Source organism: Haliotis asinina, chromosome 4 (assembly GCF_037392515.1).
Source record: "Haliotis asinina isolate JCU_RB_2024 chromosome 4, JCU_Hal_asi_v2, whole genome shotgun sequence".
NCBI lineage: Eukaryota > Metazoa > Mollusca > Gastropoda > Lepetellida > Haliotidae > Haliotis > Haliotis asinina.
This window is the reverse complement of record NC_090283.1, coordinates 19648824-19670280: the sequence shown is the minus strand read 5'-3', so window position 1 is coordinate 19670280 and position 21457 is coordinate 19648824. Positions and strand designations below refer to the sequence as shown.

At 38.2% G+C, this 21457-nt stretch overlaps 1 protein-coding gene across 1 annotated transcript; it reads left to right on the top strand.

Annotated features, from left to right (window-relative positions):
* Positions 1 to 374: 374 nt before the first annotated feature.
* On the top strand, positions 375 to 11104 carry LOC137280825 (uncharacterized). The gene is given in 8 exon segments (XM_067812025.1): positions 375 to 431; positions 7027 to 7140; positions 8628 to 8736; positions 9467 to 9519; positions 9751 to 9935; positions 10218 to 10444; positions 10618 to 10783; positions 10964 to 11104. Coding segments are annotated over 8 exon segments (1002 nt in total). The 3' UTR covers positions 11055 to 11104.
* The last annotated feature ends 10353 nt before the right edge of the window (positions 11105 to 21457 follow it).

The following is a 21457-nucleotide window of genomic DNA, read 5'->3' as shown; positions in this document are numbered from 1 at the left end:
TATAAAATAAATGGGAAGGAAGCTCGTCATTTTGCTGGTTTCTCGAAGTCAAGGAAGATATGACCAATCGTTGCGTTGCCGTCAAATGCTCCCAGAAGTCGGGTGATGGTGTCACCCTGCACAAATTTCCACTGGATCATGCACTTCGTGCTAAATCGGCTATGTTTGTGTGTGCGAAGTGAGCTTCGTGGAAGCCTGGACCGACATCTTTCTTGTGTTCGGACCACTTCACGGAAAATTGTTTTGATCGTTCCTTTGGACTTAGACAAGAGATGGGAATAAACTTGGGTTCCCGTCGTCGTCTGTTGAAATGGGCAGTGCCCTCGATCCATAAAAACTTGAGACCTCGTTCCGGACCTGTTCCCAAATTCCGCATGGATTTTAGTGGTAAGAGGAAGCGATCGGCATTCCAGAAACGGGAAAGGAAACGGGTGAGTTAGTCGTTCTATGATAATTGCATAGGAAATAATATTTATTATTACTACTACTGGCATCCACGAAGAGCCACCTCCTCGTGGTGGGTGCTGGGTAACGCTAAGTGCTCTTCTCCCGTGTGGACCCGGGACAGAATGTGTTCACAGCACCCCATTGCTTGTCGTAAGAGGCGACTAAATTGGGCAACCTGTTTGCCGTTGGTTGCGTCCCGTGTCGGTGGAGGACGGGATCCTGGTGGTTGAGGGCAGTTGGGTTTTTAACTGCGATCCATTTGCCCAACACACCACTTCGGCCCTTACTTCACCTAGACGGGTGGTTGAATTGGCCCGATTCAACCAATCGGATGGTCATGCCAAGCCCTGTGCATGGACTATGTATGTGTCAGTGCACAAATTTGATTTTGAATTGTTGTGAATTTTAGTCTTGGCACTACTTGTGATCTGTAACTTTTTCGATTGTGAATTATCCAAATTATGATTATATGAACTTTGCCTAGAGTCTTGTGCCAGAAGGCGATGGCTCATGGGCCAATCTGGTAGACTAATTATTTATAATTCTTCTACTGGAGTATATCATCCGGGTATCCTTGGTGCTGCAAGCTGGAGGCCCGCTTGCTTTAGCATTGTCCTTGTGATACTCCGTGGTGGGTGGGGAGCTCGGATGATGAACCATATGACACCAACCATGGCTTATGACATACCCCCCAAAAAAACAAAACGTCCACTTGAAATTGATCCTGTTGATACCGACCACAGACCGTCTCTATCGATTGAGTATTGGCCACGTTTTCTTGTTATTGAGACTCCCGACAAGACTCCATTAAAGCTGAACCCTTTCGCAGTATCAAAGGGTATTCAAGGTATTGCTGGTGACGTTAAGAACATTAAACGCTTACGTTCGGGTGCGCTGTTAATTGAATGCGGAAAAAGACAGCAATCAACCAACTTGATGAATATTAAATCTTTTGTGGGCATTCCGGTCACGGTCTCTCCGCATAAAACCTTGAACACAAGTAAAGGTATCGTGAGAGATCGGGATCGATTGTTTGATGATATGCCGGACCTTGATATAGGATCTGAAATGAAGGATCAAGGTGTACTCTACGTCAAGCGCTTTTCAACCCGGAGAAACAACGAAACCATCAAAACCAATACATATCTTTTTACTTTTTCCTCTCCAAATGCACCCAAATCAGTGAAGGCAGGCTACTGTAATTTTCAGGTTGATACATACATCCCCAACCCGCTCAAGGTGTTTTAAATGCCAGAAATATGGACATGGTGTATCTACCTCCACATTGTCTGTTGTGTGTGCTCACTGTGGTGAGAAGACACACACAACAGAAGATTGTGACAGTGACTTTAAAAAATGCACCAACTGCTCAGGCGACCATTCTTCTTCTTCGAAACAGTGTCCAATCTGGAGAGAGCAAATGGAAATAAACAGAATAAAGTATACCCAAAACATCTCTTTTTCTGAAGCAAAAAAACTGGTGAAGAGATCTGACCTTACAGAAAGCTATGCTACAGTTGCAAAACCACCATCTGAGTCCAGATCTATAATAACAAAATCATCTACAGGCTGCCAAACTACCCTGACTTGGGTCAATTGCGATTCTCCACAGCTTTTATCCCCTACTATGTCATCACAGACTGAGGAATCACTTCCCAGTACTTCAAAGTCTTCTTCTGATAACAGATCATCATCTCAGTCAAACACAAAGTCTCAGTCGACAGCTGATAGTCAGCAAACGGTAAAAAGTAAACCGAAGCCAAAGGCTGATGCTTCAAAACAACAAAGTGGCAGAGCTCCCAAAGGGTCACAGAACAACATTCAGTTGTTCAATAAATATGGGTCTTTTGAAGACATGGACGTTTCTGAAAACGTCCATTCTAGGGCACATAGCTTGTCGCCCTCCAAAAGAGTGCGGGGTAGATCCCCAATAAATCCCCCCAAAAGATAGTTTATTCAAATAATATTGTACAGTGGAACTGCAGAGGATTGAGGACTAATTTACATGAATTACAGCTATTAGTCCAAGATTTTACACCTTCGGCGATATGTCTCCAAAAGACATATTTACAACAAACATGATACATTTGACCTTCGTCATTTTAATGCATATCATACTTTTTCAACTCCCGGTGATAGAGCCACTGGCGGGTCATCCATTCTAGTCAGCCAAAACGTTATTCAAAGCCCTGTTTCACTTAATACTAATATGCATGCTGTTGCTGTGAGAATTACTTTACATGTAGCGTTTACGCTATGCTCTCTTTATATTTCGCCGTCTTTGACGTTTGCTAAAGCTGATCTTCAAGCTCTATATGACCAACTCCCGAAGCCCTGTATTATAATGGGAGATTTAAATGGGCACAACCCACTCTGGGGTAGTGTAACTACAAACACTAAAGGTAAATTGTTGGAGGACTTTTGTTCTGACAATGATTTATGTATTTATAATGATGGTTCCAACACATATTTACACCCCGGTACAGGGACTTATTCTGCTCTTGACTTGTCACTCACAAATTCAGAACTACTAAATGAATTTGAATGGTCAGTCCACGATGACCTCTGTGGAAGTGACCATTTTCCTACTGTACTAAAATCTGTAACTCCAACTGATGTTCCTCCATCATCAAGGCGGAATTTTAAAAAGGCTAACTCGGCTTTATATGAAACGCTGTGTGCTGAAAGACTTAAACCTGAACGTTTTATTGGCGTTCTGGATGCTATTAAATGCTTTTCTGATGAATTGAACTCTATAGCTGACGAGTGTATACCAAATTCCTCTGCAGTTCCCGATATTCGAAAACCATGGTTCAACGATGAGTGCAAACAAGCCAGGAAGGCAAGGAAAAAAGCAGAACATTATTTCCGTCGCCATCCCATGGTGCATAATATAAATAAATTTAAAATTGTAAATGCTAAAGCACGGCGTACTTTTAAACAGAACAAACGCCAGTCTTGGCAAAATTATGTATCAAAAATAAATTCTCGGACACCCATGTCCAAGGTGTGGAACATGGTCCAGAAAATTAAAGGTAAAGGTACTAAATCTACTGTCCATCATCTTAAACATGGAGATCAATTGCTTACTGATAAATCAGATATTGCTAATAAACTGGGTGAAACCCTTGCTAAACATTCTTCCTCTTCAAATTATGTACCAAAATTCCAGCAATATCAAAAACAAGAAGAACAGAAAACTATTAATTTCAATTCCGATGATGGGGAAGATTATAATGAAACGTTTTCTATTCATGAATTCCATACTGCACTTGATCAAGCTCATGATACTGCTACAGGAGCTGATAACATACATTATCAACTCCTGAAACATTTACCAGAATCCTGTCAGGAAACTCTCCTAAATATTTTTGATGGTATTTGGACATCGGGTAACTTTCCTCCTTCATGGCGTGACGCCATAGTAGTACCAATACCTAAACCTGGACGTGATCATACGGATCCATATAATTATCGTCCGATTTCATTAACTAGCTGTGTTTGCAAGACCATGGAACGCATGATAAATAATCGACTTGTTTGGTACTTGGAAACATATAATCTCATAACAGATATACAGTGTGGTTTCCGCAAAAACAGAAGTACTGTTGATCATTTAGTGCGTTTAGAATCATTTGTTAAAAATGCACTAATTAATAAACAACATGCTGTGTCTATCTTTTTTGATCTCGAAAAAGCATATGACACAACCTGGAAATATGGTATTTTAAGAGATTTACATGACTTTGGCTCGCGAGGTCGTTTACCTCAATTTATAGCCAACTTTTTAAATGACAGACAGTCTCAAGTTCGAGTGGGTTCTACCCTGTCTGATCATTACACTCAGGATCAGGGTGTTCCACAAGGCAGTATTCTGTCTGTCACACTTTTTATCATCAAGATAAATAGTTTATCAAAAGTTTTAAACGATTCAATTGATGGATCGTTATTTGTGGATGATTTTAATATTTCTTGTCATGGGAAAAACATGCATACTATTGAACGGCAACTGCAGTTGTGTTTAAACAAAATAAATAAATGGTGTCTTGAAAACGGCTTTAAATTTTCTAAATCGAAAACTATTTGTATACATTTTTGCAGAAAATATAAGCCACATAAAGACCCTGAACTATCTTTAGATGGCACTCCCATCAAAGTTGTAAAGGAGGCCAAGTTCTTGGGCCTAATCCTTGACTCCCACTTAACATTTCTGCCTCATATTAAGTTCCTTAAAACTAAATGCCTGAAGGCTCTTGACTTGTTGAAAGTTGTTTCCAACTCAAAGTGGGGAGGGGATCAAGCAACCCTCTAACATCTATATCACTCGTGCGTTCGAAACTTGATTATGGCTCCATCGTATATGGTGGAGCCTGCAAAAGTAATCTTAAACTTCTTCACTCCGTCCACCATCAAGGCTTAACACTTTGTCTTGGGTCTTTCAGAACGTCACCTATTGATAGTCTCTACGTTGAGGCCGATGAACCATCTCTTACTCAACGTCGTATAAAACTGGCTTTACAATATATTACTAAATTATATTCTAATGAATCTAACCCTGCCTTTAACTGTGTGTTCAATCCGCTTTATGAGGATTTGTATAACAATGAATCTTCTCTTGTTCCACCTCTTGGGCACAGAATTAAACCATGTATTTCTTCTGCCGGTATTGAGCTGGAAGGTATATCACCTTCCCTTCTTCTTTCTTCTCCTCCTTGGCAATTAGTTAGGCCACAAGTTGACCTAACATTAACTACATTTAAAAAATCAGAAACTAATGACTTACAATATAAACAAGAATATCATCAATTAAAACATAAATATAGCAATTACAAACCCTTATTTACAGATTGATCCAAGGACGGTGGCGCAGTGGTTTGTGCCACTGTCATTGGATCCAGAACAATATCTTCTAGATTACCCGATAATAGTTCTATTTTTACAGCTGAAGCTAACGCCATATTAACAGCTCTTATATATATTCAAAGACACCCTAAAGGTAAACAATATATACTCTATTCCGATTCTCTTTTTTGCCTTCAGGCTATTAAAAATATTTCTTGTAAACATCCACTTTTAATTGAAATTATTGAATTGTATAATACTCTTGCTACTGGCCAATACGACATCGTCTTCTGTTGGTTACCCAGCTACGTGGGCATTTCTGGTAACGCAATGGCCGATCTTGCTGCCAAGGCGGCACTCAACAAATCTGTGACACCCCCTCTTATTCCATACACTGATTATAAAGCTAACATTAGATCTTATATCCGTGATCTAATGCAGAAGAAGTGGGACACCCAATTGGGTATAAATAAATTACATGAGATAAAACCTTACATTGGTTATACCCACTTGGGTTGTCAGTCCAGATTTGAAGAGGTTATTTTACGACGATGTCGCATTGGCCACACTAGATATACTCATTCATACCTATTGAAAGGTGAGGATCCTCCGTTTTGCATCCCTTGTGATGAGAGAACCACGGTCAAGCATATCCTGCTTGACTGTGTTGAATTCTCCATCATAAAGGACAAAGATTTCAATGTAAAAATAATTAAGGACCTTTTTAACACCGTAAGTTCTCATTTAATTCTTGGCTTTTTAAAAGAAATTGATTTCATCACTGAATTTTGATTATTATATTCTGTACATAGCTGCATTTTAATTCATGGTAGTTCAGATTAGTAACCTGAATTGTTAGTGGCTGTACCCTCAAAGGGGGTTGAAGTACCGTAAAATTATTGTCCTCCTGAGAGGATACGTAAGTCCCTACACATTTCCTGTACGTTTAAACTTCCAGTGTTTTTAATTGTAGCATATGTGTATTTTTAATATTTGGCTAGATGGGACTAAATTGCTAACAGCTGAGGGGATGATGTAAATCCAGCTAGGGTCCATGCAGGTAGCAAAGGTACTGTAAGTCCCCATGGCCCCTAGTATGGTGATCTACCTTCAGTTCTTGGGAATCTATAGCCTGATTTTATGTTGTATTGTCCGAATAGTGATATTAGTTTTATCTTTCCACGCTTTAATTTAAATTGTGATATTCTAGTTGTTTTACTGTCCTTCGCCGACAGATTTTATAATATACATATAATCCTTTTCTTTGTTAAATGTTCTCGTCACAATATGGCTGAAATATTGCCGATGTGACGTTAAATATTAACTCACTCACTCACTACTACTACTACTACTACTACTCGATATCCATCTCGCTTCTAAGATAGAAATAGTTGCGTTACAAGCTGTGTCATGCAAAATCCTTTTGGACTCCAATCACGTACATATTTTACTACAACAATAAAGGACGTTTTGTGTTTTAACTTGATGAAAACAAAACGTAATCGCATTTAGTCTTGAAGAGACTATAGGCATGTGCCTGCCTAGGAATAAATGCTATTCATGTTTGTTTTCACCAAGGTCCAAAATGAAAACTACTTTTTAATCGTAGTAAAATATGTATTTGATTCATGACCAAAAGCATTGTCCATGACACACCTTTTATCATAATGATTTCTGAGATTAAAGCGGCATGTGTTTTTGAATCATGTTGGGCATGTTGTTATTTTTGTCTATCAGACTGTCAAAGACCTACTTGATCAAGTGAAGGAAAGCATTCCTCATGCAGATACTGGCAGTAATACCCCTACAGCTATACTTTATGAAGAGGTCACCAGCCATTACACTTACCAGGTAATTTAATATCATGACAAACATTAGATGCTATTTTGATATTTTGTCAGGAATACATTTATTGTTGTGCATGTTTTTCTTACAAGAACTTCAGAAATGAAATCAAAAACCTTTTAAACAAGCATCACGATATGCATGAAGATGAATAGTGGGAATGTGATGTATTATATTGATATTGTAAGCTTTTATTACCCACATTACTCTCATCATTGCTTGTGATGTAAAGACAGATTGCTAATTCCAACTTACATTTGCTGTCTTTAGACAACACAATCCCTCCTTCAAGATGTGACTGATGCTCTGCTGTCCGTATCCTAAAGTATCTCATTAGTTAAAGTACCCAAAGAACGGATAGCACTGAAATGGTTTGTTTGCAGAATATTTCTGTTTTGTATTTCTTTTTTACGTAGTCCTTTTGCGAAGTGATAACTGTGTATGTTATGATCAGCCGTTATCTCACCATTGGTGTGTTAACTTCTTAGATGCTACAATTTTCAGTTGAAAAAATGATAGTGACAATAATGTGAGTATTGCCTCAAAATGAACTGTACGGTACTCAACTGTAGATTGTTTTCTTTCCTTGTCTAGAGTATGTGCCACAGCTCCCCCCAAGAAGATATTACTACAGCAAGTACTCAAAGAAAGGACACCACTGAAATGGTTTGTTTGCAGAACTTTAAAGTTACAAAATGTCCTAAATGGTGTCACCAGTGTCTAACTGTCCATGTAATGTTTTCAATAATCCCCAGTTATGTACAAATTGCCTTCAGCCGCAATATGTATACTTGCTGAAGGTTTTAAAAAATGCTGCTGCAGTGGACAAAAGAGTTCTTTGCAAGTTGTCTGATGTGGAGAGTATCATGTTCGGATTTTTTTCTGAACCATTTCTGAACTCATTTGTACTAAAGGGCAATCTTGCCATGATATATTGTAGCAGCATATGCATTTAAACTTTCCTACATTGCTATTTTACGTTACCATTTAAAACAAAAGCGTTCTGTCCCAAATTTCTTTCTTCAGTCACTATAGCTTTGAACACTGGGGCATCAGCAAATACATTATGTTGCGATTAAGAATATTTAGTAACGGATACGAATAATCATTCACGACTACAATATTGTAGCGATTTGATTGATACACTATATGAAACCCCCATTGTGACGGTTAATGTTTCGTTGTAATGACTAGTGATGTGATATGACACTCAAATTAGGTATGTAATAGACTAACAGTTACAGTCCACAGTACCTTTACAAACTAACATGACTTGCAGTTGCACTACTGCAAAGCTGGTTCATAGTCCATTCTTGCATACCTCACTTTAATAAGCCAAGTAGAACATGTTCAGTTAAAAACAAATGTAAATATTCATCCATATTTGGTTCTGGTCACCATGAGTAACGAACTGAATTCTTGAAGGACAGTTTGATTCACCGAATATGCGAGTGTATCATAACAGCCTTATTGAATATGTTTATTTTCTGCAGGAGACAGTCAAACAGAAAAGAAATTCGAAGGCATGTCAGACTTCCAAGAGGGATTGTGCCCATAAAAGATCTGTTCGGATTCAAGCTAGTCCTCATGTGAAGACAAAGGGTGACTATACTTGCACCACCAGAAATTAGGGCTTGACAAAAAGAAAGACATCTCAATTTTACGACTGAAATATGCTTATAATTATCATGATAATAAACATGAAAAGTATGGGGATATTCTTGTCTAAATGGTTAGTTAATTCACTTCCAATTACTCTTCTTTAAAGTCTGAAGTTATTTGGAATCTTTTGTAAGGTGATTGATGGCGTGTTACAATGTGTTAATCTTTTGATAAAAGTCATTTGTGGTTGCAGCATATACACATTTGGAAAAATGCATAGGGGAATAAAATTGTGTTTTTCAAAAATACTTGTTTTGCAGCTACAAGTACTGACTCACTCTCAGTAGTCTCTGTTTGTGTACAGTGTTCACTTCTTCAACCACCCACTGTCCCCATGGAGGAAGAAGATATAATATAAGTGGACTTGGCGCTGGCCAGCATTTTGAGAAGAGTGATCCGACCTGGCTGCCCAATGACAGAGAAGAGGAAATTGAGGATTCTACGGAATTGTCAAACAATTGTTAGTTACTTTCAGACACATTGTCAAGACTACTTCTTTACTGGTGGGGTTTTCTCATTTTGCTATAGGGGGAAACCAGCTGAATTCTCAGGTTACTGGCATGAATTTCAAAATGAAGTGTCTCAATGAAAATTCCAGTAAATGAACTGTTTCTTTCAGCATTTTGACTGTTCAGTTGAAAACACATTTATATTCATTTTTCCACTTCAGAAAAGCATGATGATGATGTCTTGCTAACTGACAAGTCTTACTTGACCAGAAATGTGAGTGTAATGCTAGGAACTTAGGATGGAAGGACGGACATATGGACACAGAGATTGATGGGCCTGCCAAGTGCTATATGCCCTTGACTATGTCAAATAAGACGCAAATACTATATTACACCATATTCGTTTACACAATAATTATAGTTTCTGGAAAGGATAACCAGAGAACACAGTTGTATTACCACTGACACATAACACAATCTAAGATTCTATTTTTACTAATTCCAGTCAAATGAAGTAAAAAGTTCCGATGCTATGGAAAAGGATGGGTTCAAGAAGACTCAAGAGCATTTGCAGACAGAGGGCTTGACACTTGGCACATTGGTAACAGACCGCCACCCTCATATACAAAAGTTTGTGAGAGAGACCATGCCAGCAGTCTCTCACTTTTTTGATGTGTGGCACGTGGCTGAAGGTAGGAACCAATTCTTATTTCTGTAGTTTAATTTACCAAATAATTATAACAGTAATAATAATATCAATGAATCCTTTGCTGACAGCTGAAACTACAGTGCACTACAGACTGAACATGGGCACACCAAATAAATGCCTGGGGACCCAATGCTAAATTTTCCACTGATGAATCTGTTGAAAAATATTCACTATTTATGGATGACCCACTAGCTAAGGAATGAATTACGCATGACCCACTGACCTGTTTTGGCTGTTGCTGACGTAACCTGCTTTCTTTTTGTGGGTCTAAGAAAGAAACTGGATGCTTTAGCCAAGGAGAAAGACTGTGACGCACTAAGCCCTTGGATCAAAAGTATCATTAACCACCTTTACTGGTGTGCCGCGTCTACCCCTCCAGGAGCTCCACAGCTAATGTTAGAGAAGTGACGCTCAGTTATCAACCACATTTAAAACATTCATGTAGGTCATGGAGCAAGGTTTATTGAATGCCGGCATCCCCTGGAAGGAAGTAAAGCTCCTAAAAGGAACTGGTTGAAATGTGATGTGCATTGATGACATATTGTTTAGTACCAATGTAAGTAAAGGTAAATAATAGATAAATAATGATTAGGTTCATCTGTCATAGTCAGGGAGATGAAACTTGGTACCTTGATATCAGCCTCAGTAAACTTTGTCATTCAGGCACCAAAGTTGCAGAGAAGCTTGGCCTTCTCCTAGAAAAGCCACTGCTCTTGAAAGACATCAAGAAGATCTCACCACAATATCAAACATCAGCTGTGGAAAGCTTCCACCGGGTGATTATTAACTTTGCCCCCAAGATGATAGGTTTCTCCTACATGGGCATGATGGAAGAACAAAATGGAATGAAAGTATCATGAACCAACTCATACATCTTCAATTGATGATGGCCATATTTAGCCTTTACTGAATCAGGCCAATTGACTTCATTTCATTTAACAATTTGCAGTGGCTTATCCTGACTCGATGTTGAGGAGTTGTTTTTGTTACGTAAAATGAATATTTTCTACTGTCTCTCAGCATTGCATTTTAATGAAAATGGGTCCCGACCTCAAGCTCATGATGAAAAATGGAGAGCCAAAGTTCAGAATTGCATATAAGAAATATAGGAAGGGACAATGTGTGGTGACAAAAGCAACAAGTGACATGACATATGGTATGTGGGTTCATTCTATTATGTATGTAATGTTAAACCTGGTTTGAATGGCATATTTTAAAGTTGAAGTCAGAACAAGTATGGATGACAACTTCTTTAACTGTAGAGCATAACATTTGGAAACAGGTTCTTGTGTTGTTTTAAATGTCAATCATCCGTATATACGTGTTCTATCTAATGTTATCCCGATTTTCAAAAACATGTTTCATATAAATTGTATTCGGAAAATTTGTGTTTGAGCCAGTATCACAAAGAAGTTAATCTCATTCGATATGTTCATTTCAGGTGAATTGTAATAAAGAGTCATCAGTTCAATTAATATTTCCCTTTAAAATGATTAGAAATAATGTTAACAATGTCAACTTTTTCAAATTAAATTTTTACTTATTTACCTTTCTGTTAAGACTATGTTGGGAGACTGCTGACCGAGGTGTGTCATCAAGCAAGGCAGAGTCAAGGGAACAGAGTCACTACTTCATACATTGCTGTCCCAACATTCTTAACAAGCCAGTTTCCTCGAGTCAGCATGGACCAGGCCATTCAATCTCATCTATCAAGATTTAACAATTAAGCAGCTCAAATATTATCCATTCTATCTGTCCATCCTTCCATTCTGAAAACTTTGTTTGAAATCTAGTCCCAAAACTCTACCTGCCAGGTTCACCGAAACACACACATAATCGTTACCCATACATATGTGCTCTGACCAGTATAACATTTTTGCCCAACTTGATGTGCTTGTTTGACAAGACGTGTACGTTGGAGAAGTGGGTATTATGAATGTTGAGGGAGTATTTCATTTTCTGTTACCCACTGCTTTCCATTATGTGTGTATTTAAGTTATTATACTCACCTAAGTATATCACTGTGTACGTTTACTGAACAGGTGTGCACTACATTATGTCGTTCATAAATACAACTATAAAAGAAAATGGAGATGATTTCATGAAAAAGTCACATACGCTGTAAGTTGTTGACAGTACAATACTCGTCCTATACTAACAAAGCAGCTTGATAGCAGTCGATGTCCTCTTCATCACGCAAGCCATTTTTATGAATATAATTTGTACATATATATGCTTTGAACTTGTTGCGTATGCTTTTCATAGGTGTAATTGGAATGCAACAATTATTTTGCAATTTGAAATTGTCTATGCGTATTTCACCTGGATACGGAGCTTATCTGGGCGTCAAGGACAGTTTGCACTACCATGCACATATGGCTGGGTGGGGTAGGGGTAAAGGAGTCTTGGTTACACTATGTTCATGACTATGAATAATTTCTATGTCCCAAAATGGGAAGCGAGGGTAGGTAAGCTGTGAGTTTATTGTAGGTTTCAGCCTGGTTTCCATGTATGAGTTTATTGTAGGTTTCAACCGGGTTTGCGTGTTGTATTTTCCAACCTATTTTAATACCTAGTTTCCATGAACTGAAACTTGCTCGTGTCGGCCCTTTACCCGGTCTTCCGGAAAAGATGTTGTTTGTTGTTTCATGTCTCACATGTAGCAAATCAGGTAGTTTATACAATTGGATAATCGTAAAAGGCTTCAGGATGACAAATAACAGAATAAAACTCAAATTCATTAAACGTTTCTTTATATTCAACTTTCTGTTTTTAAACAAATAATATTCGGAATATTCAAATTAGCAAATGAAACAAAACCAAGGGTATAATTAGCAGGGAGTATAGAATATTTTTCTAAAAACATCAATGTAGATCAGCCCATATCACTTGGCTTCCTAGTTTGAGAAATGTTAGCTCTTTCCCCAAGAGAGGAAGAACTGTGTGCTTCTTCTCCTCCGGCCAGTCAATCGTTTCACAGCATTCCTGCTTTCCAGCTTCTGAAAGTTAGAAAACAAACTATCAGTACAAACAAGCATTCTTCAGCGATATCCATGGCTAGAGAAAAGAAAACTGTCAAACATTGCTTGAGGTGAAATACACTGAACCCCATGTCCTATAAGCGAAGAGCTCAGAAAGTATAAACTGAGCATTTGACATCAAAAGTGACCAAAGTTTCAATCGCAGAACAGCTTATTGATATATGATAGAGTGCAGAGACATGAAGAAATTCTCCTTTGAAAGCCATAAATTATTTTCTGAATGTTACTTACAATACTCACTACGTGTATAGAACTAGGATTTATCCGTTATTGTGAAAAGACATGTTTTGTTAACCAATAATGTGGAGTCATTCAGGCAGACAAGCTATGAATATGGGGTCACAAGCATACACTGCAGCATAATATGTGCTATTTAGAACTTTTTAAGCTGTATATTTCAAAGGATAAATTGGACTTTTTAAACGGTTCATTTTGAAATTTCTTGAATGTACATAGAAAAAATCCAAATTAACTTGATATTTTAAAGGTTTCCTTTAAATTTGTAATCTCTGCAAAATGTAAAATGTCTAGAATACGTTTACTTACTCTGAACTTTTTACCGTTCCTTGCGTACAAGCTGTGGGCCTCTGCTTTCCCCACACCTTCTTACGTGATCCATCTTGTTCATCAAAACCCATCAAAAAGCTTCTGAAAGGAGACATGTGCATGATGCATAACTATAAGTGAAACATGTTTCCAGTTGGAGGTTACAAGAATAGTGACTGTGTCATTTTTACCGATTCCTAGGATTTACATTATTTGGTTATGTTGTATGTATTTTATGTACTGGGTGGTTCAGGTTATACATACCTTTTGTATGTCAAAATGAGTTGGTCCTGGCTGCCTTCTTCAGTTTTTCCAACACTGCCCTCCTTTATGCTGGAAACGTAGAAATGCATTGATTAAAAAAAGTTAGGAACTTGTCATATTGCACTCTTGGTAACAATAAAGTGTCGAATAAAAAGAATAAATATCAATTTGCAAAGTGGAGAATATGCTAGAGGAAAAAAATCCAGGTCAGCAAATTCATACACTATTTTGGGTTGGCAATCCATCATTGTATACCAATATATTCTTTATATCAAAAACTCTTCGCAACCTTTTTTGTGGGCCTAACACAATCCACATTTCTTCATTCAGAGTTCGTTAAATCTTGATATGATAAGCATAACACTACTTACATCAGATGGCAAACCTAAATTATCTCATAAATCCATAATATAAAAATATTCAATATTAGTTTGAAAACATTGTGAAATTTCAATTTTGAAATTTCACTCAAACAATGCACCAAATCTGGTCAGTGAATCCCTAACCTATAAACGCAAAATGACTCACTATCCAAAAACTTTTTTGTTTTCAATGGTGCAAATATCCAAAGCAATATGAAAAGGATTTCGTTAATAAATATTCGTATTTATAAATTCGTTTGAAGTTACTTATTACTGAATTGTACTTATTTTTATACAATGTATTTACTGAAAGGAATACAAGCCCGTACACAACTCAATGATCCAATAAGTTATTATTAATATATATTAACCGTTTGAGCAATGTTCCTATGCAGAGTCAACTCACCTTTTATTCTTGTATATAGATATCACTGTTTTATCATTTCTTTTCAGATAAAGAAAGCGTCTGATCCTCAATTTGACAAAGCAGACAACAGAAACCTGGACTTGCCTCATTCATCCCAATCTAGTGAAACCAGACTAAGTGTGCCTCGCGCACATAGTTGGACAAAGACCATTTATAGCCATTCGTCCTTTCACCATTTGCATGTTTAGTACGGTTATTGTGAGGTTAGTGTGCATGGTAGTTGGAATATGATGCTACATTACATCATGAATAAACAAGAATGTGAAGGAACAAAGTGTATCGTTTAATTTGTTCTTGTATCATCAGTTTGAAGGCACATTTAATATTGTGATATCCACCGAATGATGCGTCAACAATTTACTTTTGTTGTCTTGTTCATCTAAGCAATGATATGAATCTGGTATTTCTTCCCCAGGCACATTCGGATTGAATTATAACAGTCAGGAATGGAAACTAACACATGAACATAGCTTTGTCTCAGTTTCCATCACCGGAGCTTAGAGTATCCATTATGGATTCTATTTGGAAACTGAATTCACTGAATGGATACCACCTGGATGTCAGGATGGCAAACAATTACACATTATATGTTACTTAGTTCCAAACAGCGCAATGGAAACCAACATGAAACTGCTTTTATGTTGGTTTCCATTTCGTGAGATATGAGAATTGCAAATTCCACATACGGAAACCAACGAGAAACCCCCGAACTTAGTTTCATTTTGGTTTCCATTTACAGAATTACCAAAATCACAGATTCCAAAATGGAATCTCGCTGGAAACTCAGTTAGTGAGTTTCAGGGAATGGAAACCAACTGGATTCCGCAATTACCCACATTACGGATGGTTTCCAGAAACCCTGGAAACCAAGTCATTTTTGTAGTGCATGCTCCTCCATCATCTCTCTTCCTGTTCAAGACAGCAGCAGCATTTCTCTATGGCAGGTTGAACCTCGCACCTGTAACACTTGCACCTGCAAGAATGTTAAAGAAGCAGGATTGTGTGTTGTTTCATGCTTTATGTTCAGAATCAATGATAATATCAAGTACAAATGCATATGCAAATAAAACTGATTTATACGATTTTGCAGATACCTACAAATTAAATCTAACAAATAATTTAAGTTTCTTTTTCAACTAAGTCAACGGTAGCCATATAACTAGCGCAGAAATGACATTTCATGTTCGGAATTGGTATATTACTCTCAGCTCTACAACAAATCGGATACCGAACCCCTACCTCGCATCCAAAATACTAAATGCTTTTTAGGTTTTTTTCACAACTACTCATTAATTGTAGTAAAATATGCATAAGACACAATTTGTAACAACTATGTCCCTCGGAAGCTGGGTTGAGGTCGAAGTGACAATAACATTAGAACTGGTATTAATCGACCCATTTCGAGTCCATGACATCATTTTTTAACCTTATAAGTAATGTCACTGCTTGAGGACTGGCAATCCATGGAAAGGGAAAGATCGTCGCTGTCTGAATTACTTCCGGATATGTCAGTCTTTGTACCAACATGCCAACCCTCTGAATTAACCTTTTAAAACTGCTTGACATAAATGGTTTAACACCCGTGTAAACTGAGGAGCAAAAAATCAGGCCAAGCGAACTGGCAACCCAAATGACAACAGGCGATTGTGACAGAATCGTCTATGAAAACAAGTTGCATAAACTCGGAAATAAGTACAGCAGGTGACAAAAGTAAATGGCAGTAGATTGTGCAAACATAGACCTTTCATTAGTCACAACAGCTGTCGCTATTTCAAGTTTGTACAAACCTGTAAACGAAATAATTTACCCCTGAAATGTAGATGAATACTGCACAAACCCTCTTTTCTATACCTACAAATACGTCACGGAGACACGCCGCTCTGATTGGTTGAAATTTCGTTTGTGGCTGAGAATTGTGCACTGTTGACAGAAAGGTCGATTTAAGTTAAGTAAAGGTCGAAATGAGTAGTTTTAATGGCGGGGTTTCATTTATAGCGATGTCAGCATGTGATTTTGTATTTGTACCCTACTAGAGTATATGTGATCTTTAGAACGTACGCGGAGCTGGAGAATTCTTAGTGCTACATTGTTAATTGCTGGTGTGAGGTTGTGAATTCCCAAGGTCCCACAGGAATTACCTGGGATGGTGGACAGCAATGTCTGCACACATCCTGGCAGTTCAAACGACTACTACTGCCAGTGAACCAATCAATAAAAAGAAACAAATCCACTCACATTGTTGAAATTCGATTCCCTTGAACGCTTTTTGAATATAAATAAATTTGAATTATTCATCACTCTCTATGCTTTTATCACGGTAGTGTACCAAAAACGTCCTTGTATTCCCAATCAATGTTGATTTAGATTTAATAAATATAATAACAGTTATAATAATGATTCGTAATAGAGGGGCTATCTATACGAAGGTGGCAGATAATATTGCTTGATAGCATCAAGCGATCACCTTGGCATTTCTACACTGACTGGGATCCATTTTCTAAATGCAATTATGATTATAAATAGACCAGATTGTGTACAAGATAAAAGGGCCAGCGTTCTTTAATCAACAGAAATTTATGTCTCTCGTTACATACCAAACTCGCCCCTAAATGTGGATACCTGATGGAGACACATTACTGCATTATTGAGGCTGTAAAGGTCCTTGAAAGGTCCATCCTTCCAACTAGAAAATGAAACAAGTCACACAAAGGCAAAATGATACACATAGTGATAAGGAAATAAAAGACTACAGCAAAATTAATCACCATTTACCTTGACGACTGGATGTATGTTGTCTCAATAGTTGTCTGGATTGTGGCTTATGGTCTATCGTCTCCTTTCAAGGCGGGGACTGTAACAAGCACGATGGCGAGACAGATATTGCCTGTTAATCTAATGGTATGGAGTATTACTGTTCTACTGTCTGTGAGTCTCTCCTAACTAGGATAGTAATCTACGTGTGTCTGACTATAAGCCCACAAACGGAGATCAGAAGAAGAGATTCTTTTTTACCAAAGAAAAATGTAAGTTTTAGATTTTGGACATTGAACCAGAACCAGAAAGAGTGACGCATAAATGTTAATATTAGAACGGTTTTCAGGTAACCCGGTAGGAGCAATTAAGTTTTAGTAAATCCGTTCAGCAACAAAAGTCATTGGCCTTCAATGATCGCTTAAACCGATATTCGGCTCACACAGTAAGACTCTTCATCTCTAGAAACCTCTGTTTTTGCCTTCGTAACCTTGGGTGCAGTGTCACTTGTAACACATACGTCCAATGCCTTCAACAACTGGATTCAACGCAAATCATTTCTTACTTCAGTGTTCAACGAACACTGGATGGTTGTTATCATTTTGTATAAGATGCTGCAATAAACTGAATTAACGTCTGATATACATTTACTTTTCATTTATCAGGGCTGGCAAACATTGATGTGACGTGGAAACCCAGATCATATTGATGGCGGACTACACGTTCTGTATTAATTCCGGATACGTCGTTCAGTTCGTCTGAAACTACTGCATATATATTTGAAATGCTGCAATATGTTGTGGCGAGACCAGTGCTCATGGTAGAGGAAGGTTGGCTGGAGCGACGTCTGTCCAAAGGTTTGGGTTCCCTTACAACAAACCTGCAATTTGTGTAACAAGATATTTATGGTGTGCTTTTATTCCTATGTGTTGAATATTGCTATTTTATTTGAATGCTTATGACCGCATTCTACAGAATTCTTTCACCGAGGTCTAATCACTTGAAACTGTTTCCTCTGAGTGCCTGTCACCAGAAGACATACGCTTACACGTTTGTATGGCTCATGTTCATTCGTAGAATAAGACAGCATGTACAATGACTGATGGTTCCGTAAAGAGGAATGGAAGAGAAATTGAAAAAAAAAACAAAAAAAAACGAAGCATGAAAGCTCAGTCCCATCAAAAGAAGCCACACTATGCAGACGACTGACGACTACATTAATGATCCTGCCTTAGATGAGGTTGATTACAATAATTTTTATTTCGGAAACCATTCATTATCTGACAACATTCGCATGGTTCACACAAGTATTAATGATGAACAAAAGTGGAAATTCCTAACAAGCAAAATGATTTCAACGGGATTTATTGATGGATAAAATGCTAAGGAAAATATGCAACATACAAACACAATTTTCACAAGATTACACATGCTTGTAGTAGCCCGAAATCTATGTCTTCGGGGGATTTATGGAAAAACGAGCAGAGTCCCCGTTTACCGTAAGCAACAGTCTAAGTATACTAAATACTAAACTTCGTATGACTCGTTACACTCCTACCCGGAGACCAACAAACCGAAAAAGGCGGTCGCGTCAGCTAAACCTTGAGCGACTTATGACCGTCCAATCAAACGCGAGACGATCGAATGGATTTAACCAATCAGACAACGACTACTGTTTAGGATTAGGCGGGACAAACAAAAACTTCCCGGTCACTGACATTCATGCGTCCAACAGAAAAATGTATGAATAAAAGACAGATAATCCGACCTGTGTTTATACACTAAGTTCTTCCTGATGGCAAGGCTACCATTGGCTAATATTTCCGCTAGCTACGAAGGTATGAGTATGTAAACATCATGCTTCTAAGTGTCGCAGTGTAGGCCTCAATGTCATGTTAATATGTCTTTCAATAAACATAAACATTTTGCTTTTTAATTTAAATAGTAACTACGAAAACTTAATTGAACGTCAGTTGATAATTGAACGTCAATTTATCACTTAGTACTCACTATATGTCGATACAGAGGTTGATACTGGTCATTTCGAGCCGCTGTCTAAGTTGAAACGTTTCAAGACTGTTGATGATGCCGAACTGAATCTTGAATCCAGAAGCAAGAGCTCGCTCAAAGCAACAAGATGAGGCGTTAGAACATGCAAAAGTAAGGATTAAATCTGGTTCTTGGTTAAACACGCTTTTCTGTAATATCAGGATAAACCATAAACTTTCTGATGTTTGGGGTCGTTATCTTTTGACATCTAAAAGACCTATATATACAATAGTTTCCCTACCACGGAAACATGAAAACACTTCCTGGAAATATTCTGATCTCACTGAACTTGCTACAGCACAGAATTTTCCACTGTTACCCAGAGTGGCTTCAACTCCACAATGAAACCACAGATTTTGAGATACTCCTTCCGGACTGAATGGACTCCTCAAATGCTTTTACACGGAAGTTCGCAACGCTGGAGGACAGAACGTTTTTAAATCACCCTTTGTCGGAATCAGGGCTTCAATTTACATCACATCAAGACACATCCGACTGCCACAATTTAAAAAAAATATATCCGTATCATCCAATACAAAGAATGCCACACAGCCAACAATATTTTCTCGGGAAATGTTGAAAGGTCTCAAGCCGTTAGGCTTAGACAACCTCATCCATTATGAGCCCATTTCACAGGGTGATTTGCAAAAACAATCCGAAATCACCAGACCGCTGATGACCCCTCTGAACTTAAAAGAAAGGGTCAGGTGAATTCTGCCAACAGCCTTATGCCCAGAAGGCGGTGGCTCATGGGCCAATCTGGTGGAAGAATTAATCTTTTGGTTTTTCTGCTGGAGTATATCATCTGAGTATCCTTGGTGCTGCAAGTTGGAGACCCGCTTGTGTTTAGCATTGTCCTTTGTGATACTCCGTGGTGGGTGGGGAGCTCGGATGATGAAACATATATACTACCTATGGAATACCAAACCCCCCAAAAACGTAATAAACGTCAACTTGACAACGATGATGACGACCAACGACCTTCCAACTCAATTGATTATTGACCACGATTTGTAGTTATAGAAACTGTAGACCAGACACCACTGAAACTTAACCCTTTTGCCATTTCCAAGGGTATACATGGTGAGGTTAAAAACATTAGACGCTTGTTTTCAGGCTCTCTGTTCGTTGAATGCAGGAGAAAACAGCAAGCAACGAACCTGATGTCAACGGAAGTATTTGTTGGAATTCCCGTCCCTATCACTGCCCACAGGACTCTGAATACCAGTAAAGGCATAATCAGAGACAGAGATGGATATGTTAAAAGATTCACGATCCGCAGAAACAATGAAACGGTCCAAACAAATACTTATCTGTTCTCCTTCTCATCGCCAAATCCTCCGAAGTCTGTTAAAGCAGGTTACTGTAGTATTTCAGTTGACGTGTACATCCCAAATCCTTTGAGATGTTTTAGATGTCAAAGGTATGGGCACGGTGTTAATACTTGTACCAAGCCCACAAAATGCGCCCACTGTAGTGAGAATACTCATGTCACAGAAGACTGTAACAGTGACCATAAAAAGTGTACAAATTGTTCGGGAAATCACTCGTCTTTCGCCAAAGAGCGTCCAGTCTGGAAAAATCAAATGGAAATCAATAAAATTAAATTCACCCAGAACACCAGCTTTTCTGACGCCAAAAAACTTGCGGAATCTGCAGCACATACTGAATCATTTGCATCCGTTGTCAGAACTCCTGAATATACCTCAAAAGTAACTACCTCGTCGATAGATTGCCAGACAGATTTGACGTGTGTTAAAACAAATAATGTTCAGTTTGTTGCACCCGAACTGTCTACACAAACTTTGACATCTTCTGTCAACACTCAGGTGGTATCTAAAGCTGGGTCACAGTCCTGTAGTCAGACTTCATCTATATCTGGAGAACAATCTTTGTCTCAGCCAACTCACAAATCACAATCAAAAACAAACTCGAAGAATATTGTGCAACGTAAAACTGACTCAAGAACAGAATCTTCAAAAAAGAGTGGCAGACCCCAGAAGGGTTCGGAAAATCCTGTAAAATTATTCAATAAATACGGATCGCTTGAGGCCATGGAAGTG